The sequence below is a fragment of the Mus pahari genome, chromosome 17 (genome assembly GCF_900095145.1).
Source record: "Mus pahari chromosome 17, PAHARI_EIJ_v1.1, whole genome shotgun sequence".
Taxonomy (NCBI): domain Eukaryota; kingdom Metazoa; phylum Chordata; class Mammalia; order Rodentia; family Muridae; genus Mus; species Mus pahari.
Genome location: NC_034606.1, coordinates 46,564,379 through 46,581,262, shown reverse-complemented (window position 1 = coordinate 46,581,262; position 16,884 = coordinate 46,564,379). Strand labels below are relative to the sequence as shown.

General features: G+C 46.1%; 1 protein-coding gene and 1 pseudogene across 1 annotated transcript; one reads left to right on the top strand and one right to left on the bottom strand.

Annotated features, from left to right (window-relative positions):
• The window catches only part of LOC110334525, a 10,665-nt pseudogene extending 8,502 nt beyond the window's left edge, over positions 1–2,163 (top strand).
• A 4,671-nt stretch (positions 2,164–6,834) lies between these two features.
• On the bottom strand, positions 6,835–16,054 carry Rbx1 (ring-box 1). Its single transcript, XM_021217027.2, has 5 exons — positions 15,941–16,054; positions 14,138–14,216; positions 11,243–11,313; positions 7,972–8,057; positions 6,835–7,009 (listed from the first exon to the last, which is right to left on the bottom strand). The coding sequence occupies exons 1-5, from the start codon at positions 16,016–16,018 to the stop codon at positions 6,997–6,999; spliced, it is 327 nt and encodes a 108-aa protein (XP_021072686.1). The 5' UTR covers positions 16,019–16,054; the 3' UTR covers positions 6,835–6,996.
• Between the last annotated feature and the right edge of the window lie 830 nt (positions 16,055–16,884).

The following is a 16,884-nucleotide window of genomic DNA, read 5'->3' as shown; positions in this document are numbered from 1 at the left end:
TATAATAAATAAATAAATCTTTAAAAAAAAATAATAAGTGCCTGTGGTCTAGCTGCTCCGAGTTTGAACAACCTGCCTCCAGATAGTGAGGTCCCCTTGGTCTCATTGTGAAGAGAAAAACAAACAAAAAACCCAGAGCAATGAACAAAATAGTGTGAATTGATAAAACGATTTTTAAATCTGCACTGGAGAAAATAGAATGGGAAAAAATGGAGTCTGGGCTAGTGAGCTATAAAATTCAGCTGGGCAGTGTTGGTGCAAGCCTTGAATCCCAGAAGGCAGAGGCAGGTGCATCTCTGTGAGTTTGAAGCCAGTGTGGTCCACAGAAGGAGTTCCAGGACAGCCAGGGCTACACAGAGAAACACTGGGAAAAAAACAGAAACCAAAACCAACCAACTAAACCAAACCCTCCAAAACGCAAAACCTATAAAGTTCATGTTTAGGGCAAGGGAGTAAAATCTTTTCATCTCTTCTACTTTCTAAGACTTGTATGCAACTGAAATTGTTTTAATCTTCCCGGTCCAATAAAGCCGACATACAAAGGCCTATTGGTTTGTTCTAGGAATTGGATGTCCAGAACAGTTGCCTCTTCCCGCTTCCTGTGTGCCAATTCTTTACAGACTATCCAATTGGGAAGAGACACAGGAATGGAGGATATGGAAATCAACCTCGTGAAGGAAAACGTAGGATGTTGAGCGAGGCGCTACTGCCTCCTGCGACCAGTGCACCGCATTCCATCTTAGATGGCTCCCGGAACTCCCGTGAGACAGCAAAAAGAAACCAAGGCCTGGGGAGAAGCTGCTTCCACAACTTCCCTGAAGTCCTAACAGATGACGATGCCTCGCCCAGCCCCTCCTGCTTTTCTGAGTAACTTTATCGAGCAGGGCTCTCATTGGGGCTTGGTGATGGTGTGGCGAGAGATGCTATTGGCCCTGGATTTAGGGCTTGGGATTGGCTTGAACACTTACATAAGCGTATGCACTGTGCAATCAATAAACTCTGCACTCTGATGCTGTCTCGGGATTCTGATTCCCAGGATTCCTCACGTGACTCCATGACCTCTCACACTCCAGTCTTTGGTCCTGTTCCCACACACAGGTATCCTTTTCTTGATGCCTTGTTTTTCTCTTCCACCTCTTGATAACCGCGCTCTTGATCAAGTGTAAAGTTCGCCTGTCCAGACATTTAAGGTGGAATGAAGGACACTTTCCCTGTGACCTGAAACAAGGGATGGAGACCAGAGTTCCATCCATCGGACCAGATATAGCAGAGGAAGAGAGCTCAGTCCTCTATGTTGTCCTCTGTCTTCTGCATGTACACCATGGCATTTGCACAAGGACACACGCACACAGGCATACACATAATACATATACGTAATTTTTTAAATAAAAAACAAAGCTCTGGAGGCAGAGGCGGGCTGATCTCTAGGAGTTCGAGGCCAGCTTGGTTTATGTAGTGAGTTCCAGGACAGCCAGGGCTACACAGAGAAACACTGTCTCTAAAATACAAAAAAAGAAAGAGAGAGAGAGAGAGAGAGAGAGAGAGAGAGAGAGAGAGAGAAAGAATCTCCTGCCTGAAACTTAAGTGTTCCCTGGAACTGGGGTTGCAGGCAGCTTATGAGCCACATTGCGCATGTGCTAGAAATCAAACCAGGTTTTGGCAAGAACAACCATTGCTTTTGTTATTGTTTTCTTCCCCAAGATAGGGTTTCTGTGTAGCCCTGACTGTCCGAGAACTTGATCTGCAGACCAGACTGGCCTCTCCTGCCTCTGCCTCTGGAGTGCTGGGATTAAAGGCATCTGCCATCGCAGTCCAGCTCCAGACACTGCTTTTAGGCAACTCTGTCTGTCCGGTGTTGTTTTCTCCCATCTTTTACATTTTCAGAGACTGGTCTCACTTAGCTCAATTTAGTCTCAAATTACTATGCAGCTGAGGATGAGGGTGACCTTGAACTGCAATCCTCCTGCCTCCACCTCCCAAGGGCTGCAGTTACAGGTGTATGAAGCGTTTGAGCAAGTGTCTGCCCGACTCTAAAGCTGATCCGCTCAGGTGCAGTCCCACCACTGACATCACGCCACTCCCCTCCCTAAGTCTTTGGTATTCTGATTCCTCCTCACCTTGCGCTTTACCCCTTGAAGCGACATCATCTACAATCCAGAGTAGATTTCAATTCAGCTGTAGTCAGACATTCCTGCTCCGTTTCCTTAGGGGAGAAGCTGTTGAGCGAAGCTGTGAGGACCATGGCCGCCTGGCCATTTGTTTTCAGCTTGTTCTGTCTCTGCTTTGTTATTCAGAGCTCCGGGTCTTAATATAGGGATGGTCAAAGTCGAGTGTCCAATCGGAGGCTTGGCCAAGCTCCTGATTAATAAGGAGGCCTGACCTTTGTGTAGCTTCTGTTTGCAGAGGGCTTGACGCAGCCATCCCCTGGGATTCGCCCTAGCTACCACAGCTGGTGAAAATGAGCAATCTTGGAAGTAGATAAATCTCCATCTAAAGTCCAGGCCTACCATGGAGGATTCTGTGACCCTGGAGAGGTCGCTTGACCTCAGTTCCTCATTGATTCTTAGGTTTTTCTTATTTTAATTAAAAATTGTTTTAGTTTTTCTAAACTGCAGTTTTATTGAGGGGGAAGCGCTGTGCCCACGACACACCTGTGGAGGTCAAAGGACAACTAGCAGATCCCCACGAACATCCAGCTCAGGTTGTCTAGGGTAGTGCTTGCTGGCAGGAGTCCTTACCATAAACTCAGCCATCTTGCAGTCCTGAATTTATTTTTCCCTCCCTCTCTTCCTTCTTCTTTCTTTCATTTTTTTAGGACAAGTCTCATGTAGTATAATTTTCATATTCTCATCAAACTTTTTGCAAATGAAATCTTCAACTTCTGGTCCTCCTGCCTCTGTCTCCAGAGTGCTGGGATTATAGTCAGCTCATTTTCTTTTTAGTTTTGTTGAGTTGAATGTTGTTATTGTTGTTGTTGTTGTTCATCATCATCATCATCATCATCATTTTATGTTTAGTTTTTGGTATTTATGTGCATCACATGTGTCCATGGAAACCAGCAGAGGGCTTCAGATAGATTCCCCTGGAACTGGAGATAGACGTGATTGTGAGCCATTGTGTGGGTGCTGGCCATCAAACCTGTGTCCTCTGAATGTATTTGCCCTTTTAACTACCAAGACATCTCTTCAGTCCCTGTTATTTTTTTTTTTCTATTTGTAGTTTTGAGAGTCATCAAGTAGACCAGGTTGGCCTTGGCTTTCCGAGATCCACCTCTGCCTCTGCCTTCTGACTGCTGAAAGGCTGGGCGGTTGGCTTTGATGGTACAGGCTACCTGAGTCCAGCACTCACAGAGGCCAAGGCAAGAGGGTAACACACCCAAGGCCTACCTTTGCAAGCTGAAGGGGAGTCCGGGGAACCTGAGACCCTGTCTCAGCATTAAAGGGGTGGGTGGGCTTACTGGGAATATGAACTCAGTGGCAGAGTGCTTGCCCAGCCTACGAATAGTTTAGAATCACCAAAGGGCAGGAGCCACTGGTTTGGATGGTGCCTGCCATCTCAGCATCTGAGAGATGGAGAGGCCCAGGTGATCCAGGACACTGCTGTGGCTACACAGAAAGACCAGGTCTCCCAGGCCAAGTGAGGAAATGAGCAGAAGGCAGATGCAGAGGAGTATGTAGGCACCGCTGTCAGGAGGCAGGAAAGGCTGGGTGCCTTGAGATCAAGTTCAGACCCAGGCCCTGTGCATCTCTACAGAATCAGTATATTCAGCTATTTACCTATTCATCTTCCTAACAAGTTCCCCTAGTAGACTATGACCTGTGGCCAGGGGCTTTAATTTAGTTCTAGGTACCCATGGTTGGCCAAATAAGAAGTCTGTAAATGGCCGGGCGTGGTGGCACACGCCTTAAATCCCAGCACTCAGGAGGCAGAGGCAGGTGGATTTCTGAGTTCGAGGCCAGCCTGGTCTACAGATTGAGTTCTAGGATAGCCAGGACTATACAGAGAAATCCTGTCTTGAAAAAGAAAAAAAGTAAAAAAATAAAAATAAATCTTAAAAAAAATGATTTATATATGAGTACCTGTGTTCAGGCACACCCGATCACTGAATCACATTATAGATGGTTATGAGCCACCATGTAGTTGCTGAGAATTGAACTCAGGACTTTTGGAAGAGGAGCCAATGCTCTTAACTGCTGAGCCATCTCTCCAACCTTAAATTTCTTGTTTTACAAGACAGGGTCACATGTAGCTCAGCCTTAACTTAGTATGTAGCAAAAAATGACCTCCCACTCCTGATTTTCCTGCCTCTTAATCCCAAGGACTGGGATTTTAAAGTAATAATAATAATAATAATAATTTAATTGTAATTTGTTTGGTCATCTCTCCAGCCCAGATGTTGAGACAGGAACATGCTTCAAATATGTCACTTGGGGAATAGCAACCAACATGTTTACACAGTAAATTATTCATGCAGCCTGGACACCAACTGGAAAGGTATGGAATAGATCTATGGTGAAGGTGGCAGTCCTTATTCATTATTAGAGGTTTGCACAACTCCTAGTATCCATTATCCCTTCTAGGATACTGAAAGTAAAAAATAAATCTGTGTGAATTTGAGGCCAGCAAGGGCTACATCGTGAGTTCCAGGCCAGCGTAGGTTGCATAGACTAAAAAACAAGGAGCCACAAAACCCTCACATAATCAAACAGTAAGAACCTCAAAGCTGAGAGCACCAACTTGTTACTTTTGTTGGGAGAATTCTTTCCTGGGGGAACACAAACACCTACCCCAGAACTCTCAAGGTCCTAGTGACAGATCAAAGTTCAAGTTCACCCAGATTCAGTCAGGGGAACTGGTGAGCTCATGACTGGGGCTTACTGATGAACTATGGTTTACTGGCAGAAGTGTGGGTGACCCCAGAGCATCCAGACTGGAAGTTCTCCACCCAGCAAGGATGCCAGCACCTAGCTTTCAGTTAGGCGTCCTGTGGAGAAGCTCCAGAGACCATGGGCAGTTAGTGACTTGCATAGGATTGGCTGGCGGGCATGGCTGGATACTCATTGGCCCTTTCCCACCCGTGTCTCTGAGGGAAAAGTCAACGGGCCTCTTGCAGGCAGGAACTAGTGACTGAGGGAAACGGTGGCCACTCTGCTCAGAGGACAGAATTCTACAGTAAAGACACCACAACTCTATCCAACTCTATCCAGCTGAAGCTGGGAGATGGTGGTCAGTAAAACATCCCTTCCAAACCGATTTCATCTCTAGCACGCACATAGTCAGGTGTAGGGGTGGGAGGCAGAACCAGGAGGATCCCAGGCAACTAACTAACTAACCAGCCAAGCTCCATGTTCGGTGAAGAGGCCTTGTATGGAAACCGCGGAGACTGAAGGAAGAGCCAGCAGCCACTTCCACATACACACTCATCCAAAGCACCTGCCAACACCCCCCCCCCCCATAAAAAGAACAGAAGTATTTCCTAAAGGGCAGAAATGCAGTGGTGAAAATGACATACAGAAGCCATTAACATATTTTTATTAAAATTAACTTTGAAAACAAGAATAATGACAGCATTGTTTCACATTTTTGCAATTTTTTTTTTTTTTTTTTTTGGTTTTTCGAGACAGGGTTTCTCTGTATAGCCCTGGCTGTCCTGGAACTCACTCGGTAGACCAGGCTGGCCTCGAACTCAGAAATCCACCTGCCTCTGCCTCCCAAGTGCTGGGATTAAAGGCGTGCGCCACCACTGCCCGGCTGCAATCTTTTTCTGCTTGANAACAGAAGACAGTTGGAGTCTCAGACCTGCTTTACCTGGCCATTGGTTTTAACTGGTGTGGCACCGGAGAAAGGAAAACTGCCCTGAAGGATTTCAAGACTTTTGTAGGATCTGTTACTACATGAAAACCACAGCAACAGAAACTGTGTCTCGGCAGAATACAGCATCAGGATGGCCGCTCCTTCCCTGGCCAGCATGGGGTTTTTTGTGTTTTTTTTGTTTTGTTTTGTTTTTTTGAGACAGGGTTTCTCTGTTTAGTCCTAGTTGTCCTGAAGCTCACTCTGTAGACCAGGCTGGCCTCAAACTCAGAAATCCGCCTGTCTCTGCCTCCCAAGTGTTGGGATTAGAGGCCTGTGCCACCACCGCCCGGCCCTGGCCAGCATGTTTAAAAACTTCAGCTCTTAATTCAATTTCTACTTTTTTTTCTTTTTTAAAATGTATGCCAGCAATTGAACACAGGGCCTTACAGCTGAGCTACAGCGCCCCTAGGCCCCAAACTAGAATTTGTTTTAGAAACAAGGTTTCCTGGACTCAAAGGATCTTTACCTAATTCCCAAGTACCTGGGATTACAGGCTTATATGCAAACTGTCCCAACATTAGTTTTCAAGTGAACTTTATGATCACTCTATTGCTAGCCAAGATTACACAGTACGAATTTTTTTTTTTTTTTTGGGTCCACTTTTGTTCTAGAGATTGCTGCATGTCCTTCACAGTCAGAACTAACCCTGTAGTCTTTAGAGTTTTCAAAGCCTTCCTGTGCCAGTCACTTGTTCTTAGTCTCCAGCCAGAGATGAAAGCCCAAAGCAGACCTGGCTGGTCCAAGGCGGCCATGTTCTTCCCCATTCCTGCCTGGTGCTATCTCAGAAGGAAGACAGAGCTGGGGGGTTTCCAGGTGCCAGTTACCTAACTCCTGACTCTGAGGTTCCTTGTGACCTTGTGAAGCCGAACCCACAGGCCAAGTGTGTTCTCCTCAAGAACAGAGCATTCTCTAGGATGGCTTTCTGGCTCTGAAGAGGCTCCTTCTCAGATCACTCTCCACATACATGAAACTGCAACCACCTCCAACTTAAAGGCTTTATTTGACACAAAATACAATATGGCTGCGGGAACACCAAACTCCAAAAACAAAGGAACAAAAAAGGACCATGGTTCTATCTAATTTATAATTAACAGGAAGTCACTAGACGAGTAACAGACGGTCCGCCTTGCGGGAGAGTCTTTCTTAATGCCCATACCTGAAAGACAAAACAAGGCACCCCATTAGAACACTGGAGAGTAAAACCACAGACCTGTTAAACACATATTTTTTGATTTTTAGACAGGGTTTCTCTGTGTATCCTGGCTATCCTGGAACTTAAACTCTGTAGACAGGCTGACCTCAAACTCAGTTTTAAGATCAAAGGCATACATTATCACGCTTTGCTTAATAATAAAAACGTAATCTATTAGCTGTAAATTTGATCAGTCAGCTGTGCTAAGCCAAAAGCATTTGGCACTTGAGGCACCTGGCTTGGAGGGTCACAGTCAGTTTCCTATCTTAAGGGAACAAATGAACAGTAAGAGTGGTTTTGGTGGGTATATCTGTGACCACTGCTCGGGAAGGCAGAGGGAGGAGGAACCCCAAAGTCCTAGGGCAGTCACCCCTATACCATGATACCCCAAACACCATGGAACTTTTCAGGGTTGGGTTACGGACACTCGTGGATTTATTTTGGTGCTACTAGGACTGACTCCAGGTCTCTCCACAGTCCAGGCAAGCATTATACCACTGAGTTATATACCCTCTAGGTACATTCTCTAGCCCTGAAAATACTTGACCAAGCATTTCTGACTCCCATATTTTCCACTTTGATAGACTGAGCAGGTTGAAAACACTCAGCCTGTGAAATGCTAGCTAATCCCTGTTTACCTTTTTAAAAATAAGGTATGGTGGTACTGGGTTTTAGCCCCAGTACCTGGGAGGCAGAGGCAGGCAGTCTAGTTTACAGATCAAGTTCCAAGACAGCCAGGGTTAGAGAGAGATTTTGTCTCCAAAAACAACAACAACACAAACCAAACAAACAAAAAACAAGAGAAGACCAAGGGGGTTGAGGGTGATGTCCCACCACTCCAGCTGCTCTCAGCATGAGGCCAGCAGGAGAATGACACTAACCAGAAAACCCAGACTTAGAACCCCAAACAGAGAAGAAACACCTACTTTTGGAACTCCCACTCTCTGTTGTCCAACGGACACACCTGCCTCGTTTTGAGCCATCGAGAGATGCAGTGGAAATGAAAAGCATGCTGAAAGAGAAGAAGGGTGTTACTCGGCACAGCAGCCACCGACTGCCGACACCAATCACGGACTGTGCATGGAACGACAACAGGTCAGAGAGCAGCCTTGGGTGAGAAAGGGCAGTATGCCACATGACATCTTGGAACCCTTATGGGCAAGGGTATTTCCAACAAGAACATGTAACTCGCGTTTACTGCTAAAAACTGACTGGGGAGCACAGGACTACATTATGATAGTGAGGTCTTTTAAGGGAATGTGGATCCTGGTGCTATTCAGCTGTTAACAGGATGCTTCTACTGCCCCAAGAAAGGAGGTCCTGAAGGGTGAGGGCCACTGTCCTTTTTCAACAACTTTCTAGAACATTCTGTCCCTTAAGACTCCAGACCCTGCCTTTAAGAATCAAGGCAACAAACCCCTCTAGACTTCCAAAAGGCAGAGGCTGAGACACTTCCCACCATGTCTAGGTACTGGAGACAGCTCATCCAAAGACAGGGAAGGCACCTGTCCCTGGCGCTCATCTCCCTGCCAAGCATCCTACAGAACCTGGGGATAACCTCAGAGGAGCTCGTGCCAAGGGCAAGGTGCCTAACTCCATCTTGGTGCAGGGGGACTCCATCTTTCTTCCTCTTAATTTACAATGCAGGAAAGGGTGTACATAGCAGATGGTATAATTTTCCACAGACACATTTACAGCACCCAAGGATGGAGAAAGTATAGAGATGTTGACACCCATTACCTCATGCAAGCTCACTGCAACCCCGTCAAGGGGGCAAGACAGATACTACTATCTGTACTTTACAGACAGGAAATGGAACCCCGGACAAATGACTTGTCTAATTCCCAGAGCTGGTTCATACAACACTCAAAATTAGCACCCTAGCCTAGTGTAAAGGCTCTAGCACAGCATGCCCAGGCTCTCCTTTATAGCAAGCTATCGGAATAAATTTATCTTTTTTTTTTTTTTTTTTTTTTGGTTTTTTTCGAGACAGGGTTTCTCTGTGTATTCCTGGCTGTCCTGGAACTCACTCNTTTCTCTGTGTATTCCTGGCTGTCCTGGAACTCACTCTGTAGACCAGGCTGGCCTCGAACTCAGAAATCCGCCTGCCTATGCCTCCCAAGTGCTGGGATTAAAGGCGTGCGCCACCACGTCCGGCTATAAATTCATCTTTATCTACACTTTTCATTAAAAAAGAAAAAAAAATTTTTTTTTCAAGACAGGGTTTCTTGGTGTAGCTCTGGCTAACCTAGAACTTGCTCTGTAGACCAGGCTAGCCTTGAACTTGGGAATCTAACCATTTCTGCCTCCAGAAAGCTGGGATTAGGCATATATTACCATACTTGGTTCAAAAATTCTTAAATTTAGATAAAAGCGAGGAGTAGCGGCCCAAGTCTTTAATCCTAGGATCTGGAGGCAGCTGAAGGCAGATCTCTATAAGCTCCAGGCCAGGTAGAGCTACAAATGGCTGCCTAAATACATCAATTGTAAGTTACATTTATTTGTGTTTATGTTTGTGGGCACAAGTATGCAAGACACTCACAGGGCACTTGTGGAGACCAGAGGAAACCTTGTGGAACGTGGTCTCTCCTACAGTGGGGCTCCCAGACTGAGCTCTGCTGTCAGGCTTGATTGACACTAAGTGCCTTTGCCCATGAAGCACTTCAGCAGGTTCACCCCCTTTCCCTTCATTCAGAGGAATGTTACCTTTACTCTCCAAGTAGTGAGGGCAAAGCACGTGGTGTATTTCCTCTATCTCCATCAATGTTTAACACCATGCTTTGGCTAGTGTGGGCTGGGAAGTGACCAAAGGGTCTGATGGAGAAGAATGGGCAGGAAGACAGCCACAAGGCCACGAGGAAAGCACTGGGCACTAGGAAGGGCCACAGAATTTGAATCATGGGTGGTTGTGAGTGGCTCGATGTGCTAATATGGCTTCTGGGAACTGGAAGAGCAGTGCATGCTCTGTAACTGTTGACCCCTCATTTAGCTTTCTTTTTTTTCTTTTAAATAATTATTTTTATTTTATGTGCATTGGCATTTTGCCTGCATGTATGTCTGTGTGAGGGTGTCAGATCTTGGAGTTTACAGATGGGACTTGAACCCAGGTCTTCTGGAAGAACAGTCCCTGTTCTTAACTGCTGAGCCATCTCTCCAGCCCATCAGCTTTCCTTCCCCATTTTGTTACTTATTCACGTCACTCATTTAGCTTTCCTAACAAATATTTGCTATGTTGTGGGAACCACTCTAGGTACTTGTAAAACATCTATTCATGGTGGTTATGCACGTGTGTGTCAGTTAGGAGGTCAGCCAGTTCTCTTTTACCAAGCTCAGGACCTGAGGCTTGGCGGCAAGACCCTTCATCCACGGAGCTATCCCACTGGGCCTCTAAACACTCTTTAAGAGTTAAATCATTTAATCCTGTTTATACTTTCACTATTAGCCATCTTTTACCTGAGAGAACCCATGTTTAGAGATGTTAGATGTTCTTACTAGCAAGTAAGACAGCAACGGATGATGGCTGACCCCAGAACCTGAGATTCCTTGTGTCAAGATGGGAGCTGTGCATCCTGGCCCTGACTGGTCAGGGCAATTTTAGCTCATGTAACTAAGGCTACAATTGCTCTATAGATGAATTTTTAACATGCTAGAAATAATATATTTGTTGTCTCATCTCCATAGTTGTCATACCCTGTAATGCTATATACATTTAGTCCAACAGTGCTGTGCTAAATATTTCTGGCAGGAACACACACACACACACACACACACACACACACACACACACACACGAAACAACTCTGCACCAAATCTAACTTAAAATACACATAGAACTGAGAACTTAATATTCAACTTATTTACCAAACCTCTTCCCATAGACATGGCCTTAAATGGCCTGTTGAGAAGGCACAGACACTCTCAAGACTGTTTTAGGCTCTGAAGACAACCACTGAGGGTGGCTGAATACTGTACACATTGCTTACGAAAGGTCAACTTAGTAATGAAGACCAACTAGTCTTTCTTTAAAGACTACTGTTTACCCAGTTAAAGGTAATTACTGAGAGGATTTGAATATGCTTTTACTGTCTGTACACCTCTTGGGAGAAAGGTGGGCTATTCGTTTCCCCATAATAATTATCAAGTTGGGCAAAGCAGCAATGCATGCACAGCCACTCATAGGTAAAGAAGGTTCCTCACGTTGCAGACTCCCCAAGCAACCGTACACTCTTCGGAAGTAGCTGAAGCCTGGTTGGCCTGACATTCGATACCTGTGGGAACAAGGATAAGAATGTCACTGACCTGGGGGCAGCAGCTCAGCTTCCAACCTGGCCAGCCACTTCCTCAATGGTTGGCCACTAGCTGTTTCAAGTGGATGGGAAAGATGAAGACGGCTGTGTGGTGGGTAAAGCCTGTAATCCCAGCATTCAGGAGGCAGAGGCAGGATAATCTCTGAGTCTGAAGCTAGCTAGGGCTACTTGTGTGCTCCACCTAATAGTTTTCAATTTTCAAGATGTGCAGAGCAGGAAAATTGGCGAATTTACAAAGTATTCTTGAAAATGGCAACCAGATGAAGTCCCTTCTGAAATACAAGTTCTGGAAGGACTTCCAGGCCAGTCTGGACTGTCCAGTGAGACCCTGTCTCAAACAAAACCAAGAGAATGACCACCCCCAACTCAAGCACCCAAATCAGGATCCGCACGATGGCACATGCTCGCTCTCCAGGCACCTCAGGGGCGGGTGCAGCAGGGACTGTGCTGAGGCAGGGTCAGGCTGCCTTGAATTTGCTATGTATCTAAGGATGACTTTGAATTCCTGATCCTCCTGCCTCCAAATTCCAAGTGTAAACCATTATACCATTATACTCACATCTGTCACAAGTTTTTTTTTTTTTTTTTTTTTTTAAAGAATCATTTAAGCCAGGCATGGTGGGCACACGCCTTTAATCCCAGCACTCGGGAGGCAGAGGCAGGTGGATTTCTGAGTTCAAGGCCAGCCTGGTCTACGAAGTGAGTTCCAGGACAACCAGGGCTATACAGAGAAACCCTGCCTTGAGAAAAAAAAAAAAAAAAAAAAAAAAGGAATTATTTATTTATTTAATGTATACAAGTACATTGTTGCTTTGAGGGCATCGGATCCCATTACAGATGGTTGTGAGCACCACATGGTAGCTGGGAATTGAACTCAGGACCTCTGGAAGAGTAGTCAGTGCTCTTCTAACCGCTGAGTCATCTCTCCAGCCCCACAATTTTTGTTATAGAAGTTCAATGTTTTACATCATGGGACATTTAGAACATATTATGAAGGAAGCAGAGGCAGGAGAATCATGAATTTGCAGTCAATCTGGACAACATAGAGTTTAAAAAAAAAACAAAACCACACCAAAACAAACAAACAAAAATCCCAAAAACCAAACCCAAAAAAAACCCCACAACAACAACATCCCCAAAGCAAAGCACACCATACAGGACACAAAGTATCTAGTGGGAAAGCACACTTGCTATGTTGACTCCCACCTGAGACACATAAAGGAAGGGGAGGAAGGAGGACCATGAACACTGTCATGTCTTCCATTATTTTCAGATGAAAGCCCCAAGGAAAAAAGATGTTCTCTGGTACAACTTGTGAAAATACAAGGGACAGAGACTCCACCCGTGTTTAAACTGCTGTGTTTCAGTGATGCCCTTCCCCCATCTATATTAAACATGGCAGCTGCTGATCTGTTCTCACTGTAGCACAATGAAAAGGTCAAAGTTCACAGAAACTCTGAGGCACCATGGACTTCCAGCAAATGCCACAAAGTGCTTTCTCACACAAGCCCGATTCATGCTTTCCCAGTTGCAGTGATCAGACTGTTCCACTATTTGGTTTTGTTATTCATCTAGCAAATATTGAGTGCAATTTTATTATGTACTAGACAACATGTCAGGGCAGTAACTAACATGGATATAACTAAGAACCATGATTAAATGACATAAAGGGATACTACAGTTAAGTCCTGGAGTATCTGAGAGGTGCTGATAGCCCATGGGTGCATGTGTAATGTGGAGTGGCGGATACACACATTTATAACGGGCATGCACGCACACACACACACACATATCCATGGACACAAAGCTGTTCAAACCTGAAAATGTAACACTTGAGAATACATAGGGCTGGCTGCAAATTTACTTTATAACCAATTGACTTATTCATTTAATATGTATGGTGTTTTGCTTACATTGGAGTGTGTCTGGTATCTATGCATGGTAAGCCTGCATGTGGTTGCTGGGAACTGAACCTGGATCCTCTGGAAGGGCAGCCAATGTTCTTAACTTCAGAACCATCTCTCCAATCTGTGATTGTAATCTTGTCCAACAAAAACTAGATAAGAGTACTGTAGTTCAAATCTTAGCCCTGCCAGGCCTGTAATTTGCCACAATACTCCTGCCACTGCCTCCCAAATGCTGGGATTACAGGCATGTACCACCATATCTACTTTCAAAGGTTATTTTCTTTCACTATTTTTGCCTTTATGGATATCTAAGGACATAAAAGGCAACTCTATCTACACCTCATTTTAAATGGCATCTTGCCCGATTTACAATGAGTAATTCATTCTGAGAGCAAGGTACGCCTTCAAGACATTGTTTTTTTTTTTGTTTTTTTGTTTTTTCGAGACAGGGTTTCTCTGTATAGCCCTGGCTATCCTGGAACTGACTCTGTAGACCAGGCTGGCCTCGAACTCAGAAATCCGCCTGCCTCTGCCTCCCGAGTGCTGGGATTAAAGGCGCACGGCACCACGTCCGGCTCAAGACATTGTTTTAAGACACAATTTAACTCAGGAGGCAGAGGCAGGTGGATCTCTAGTTCAAGGCCAGCCTGGTCTACAGAGTGAATTCCAGTAGAGCTAGGGCTACACAGAGAAACCTGTCTCCACAAACAACCACAAAAACAATCTACTTCAAACACACCAATGGATGAGATACCTAAGTGCCTAAGGGTTCTAACCCTGCTTTGTAGTCACTGGTAAATAAGACAATTGGGCACACCAGGATGACCACCATTTCTGTAACCTTCTCAACTTCTTCCCATCCGCCCTGAGTTACTTACAGAGATCCATAATGTGGTTCCTGCAGATGGCACAGTTATCAACCACAATATCCCAGGCCCAGAGGGCTACTGCATTCCACTGCAAGGAGAAAAGGGGAAACAATGTGTTTTCCTTGTAATGTAACAGGCTCATTAGTATTTCAGTTACCAACTCCCTGGCCACAGGGCCTACCAAAGAAAGGATGTTTTTGGATTATACTATTTGGACTACATCAGAGGATAACAGTAGACCACATATGTGTACACTTCCCCATTCCTTGAAAGATGACATATATGAACATGGGTATCTTTAATTTTTTATCTATAATGTAAAATAATTTAGCTAGCCAGACCAACGTGAGAATATTAGTACTATTTTTTGAACACCCGTTCAGCTTTAAATAAGTCCAACCTTGAACTACTGTGCAGCTTTCCCTGACAACCGTGGAAGAACTCAAAATCTGCAATAAGCACTTGCTGCCCCCGAAGCTTTGGACTCAGAAGCAGGGAAGCGAACAGACTGAACTAAGATAATAAATGGATCACTGAATGGATAATCACAGGATAAGCTGGATAGCAAGTTACCTAGCCAGTTTCAGTACACAGAATAAGGTCATCACTTAAACCTTACAGGAGCACTGCAAGCAAAGTAGACTCCACTGCGATTTTCTTTTCCTCTTACCAAGTAAACTGATGTTCTCAACGTTCGTTATGTCCAAACTATTACTTTGTTAGTTCTAGTAAGCCAATCTGAGACTTCTTATGTTAGACAGGGCACCCATTTTAAGGACTACTTTGGTTTGACTTTTCAAATTCAAGCACAAGAGTTTAGTAAATTCTACATTACGTATATTATTCTTCAATATGGCTGTGGGCTGTAACTGAGCAGCAGTGGCCACAATGAGATGACACAAAAAGGGGGTGGGGTGAGGGATATTCTCAGCGACACGTTCCAAAAATAATCCATAAAAAGAAGACACCTTGCCCACTTCAAGATCTTAATTTTGAGCAGATTTGTGTAATCTTAAGTAGGAACCGGCAAACTATGAAGGGGAAGGGCATACAAAAGGACGTTTCATATTTTTGTTTTTCTATTCTCAGGTCATTAGCAATTAGTATTCCACCTTCTTAAATAGCACAAGTTCTCGGCTTGCTTTTAAAACTAAGTCCACCACGCTTTTTAATTACCATTTTGTGTTATAAGTGTACAGGGACATCAGAGAACCATTGGAGTGGCAGAAGCTATGTGACAACTAGTAGCGGTCTCGGAAGAACCAAGCTTTACACTTGACTGTGGGTTTAGAGGCCAATGGAGGCCGCCAGACAATCGAGGGCCCACGCCAGGTCCCTCGGAGTCGATAGAGTCTAGGATCCAGGAAGGGGAGGAGCAAGAACACCGGCAGAGCCCCTCTGCGCTGTCATCGCACGTTCCCGGGCTCCTCCGCACTGCCCCATCCTCCACCCGCCGCAGTCTCTTCACGAGTCTCCATCCCACCCACCCCACCCTGTCCTTCCCCCACCTCTCAGTCACTTCAGTGACAGCTCAAGCGCTTGGCTCCCGCAACGAAGTCAACCTCGCGTACTTCAGTAAGCAGCCCGGCGATTGGCCCCACAGCTTCCCAGCGAGACTAATAGGGCCCCAGGCACTGGGCCACCCTCATGCCGATCAACCCTGAGCCCGCCCCCCGGCTTCCTTTCCTGGTACCCGGCCCCAGGAACGCCCTGAAATGAAGCCCTTTTCCCCCGCGCCTTGCTCTTCCTCGGGCCTGCCAGCCATATCCGCGCCTCCCAAGCTTCCTTGAGGAAGGCGCTGGCGAGCCCAACCTTTTTAACTTCAAAGCGCTTCTTGCCCGCGCCGCTGTTGGTGCCGCTGGGGGTATCCACATCCATCGCCGCCGCCATTTTGGAAACACACAGTCGGTCGTGTGACCACTGCGCCTGCGCATCGGCTCACTTTCCGCCGCCTGCCCCGCACGCCAGGCTCCTCCTCCTCCCGCACCCCTCCCCTCATTGGCGCGAGCGGGGAGAAGGGGCGGGGTCTCCGGTCACGCCCCTTAAAGGCGCAGGCGGAGGTTTCCCCCACCCCTCCGTCTCTCGCCGCTGGGGAGGAGGCTGGAGTGATTAAGGCGGGGTCGGGCGGGGCCGGGCGGGGCCGAGAGAAGGGAGCCAACCGGTGGGAATGTCCGTGAGGTCTCTGCTGGCATTCTGGGAAGCCCTGTGGTCTGACTCCTTCATTTGGGGCGGCGGCTGCTTCCTTCTTCTGCCCCAGGACTTAAGCCCAGGTTCAGATCCACAGCGCTGCCCCCGAGTCCGCGGTGCAAGGGGCCTGGGCTGGTCTTTGGAAACCCGAAACTCCAATCCGGCCTTCTGCTGACCGTGGCCGGCTTCGGAGCCAGTCCGTGTGGCAATCTCCCTGGAGGCCTGTGGCCGGGCTTACCAAGGCCTGGTCACCGCCTGCGTTATCAATTTCAGATTGGGAAATTATTTGATAGGGAGAGAAGAGGCCCAGGAGCAAACAGAGCAGGCATTCTGCAACTCTACCTTTACCTTCTCACCAGAAAGGTGATGGGGATGCCATAATAAGTCCCATAACCAGCCAGCCTCTAAATGGTCCTCCTTTCTCCCCATTAACTATCCGAGTTTTTCTACTGTGCTACGGTTAAATTAGTACATTTGTAGTGGCTGAACTTGAGTTCGGGTGAGGCATTCTGATTTTCTTACCGGTCATTACCATCGAGCTACAGAACACGTACTTTTTGTAAGCTTCC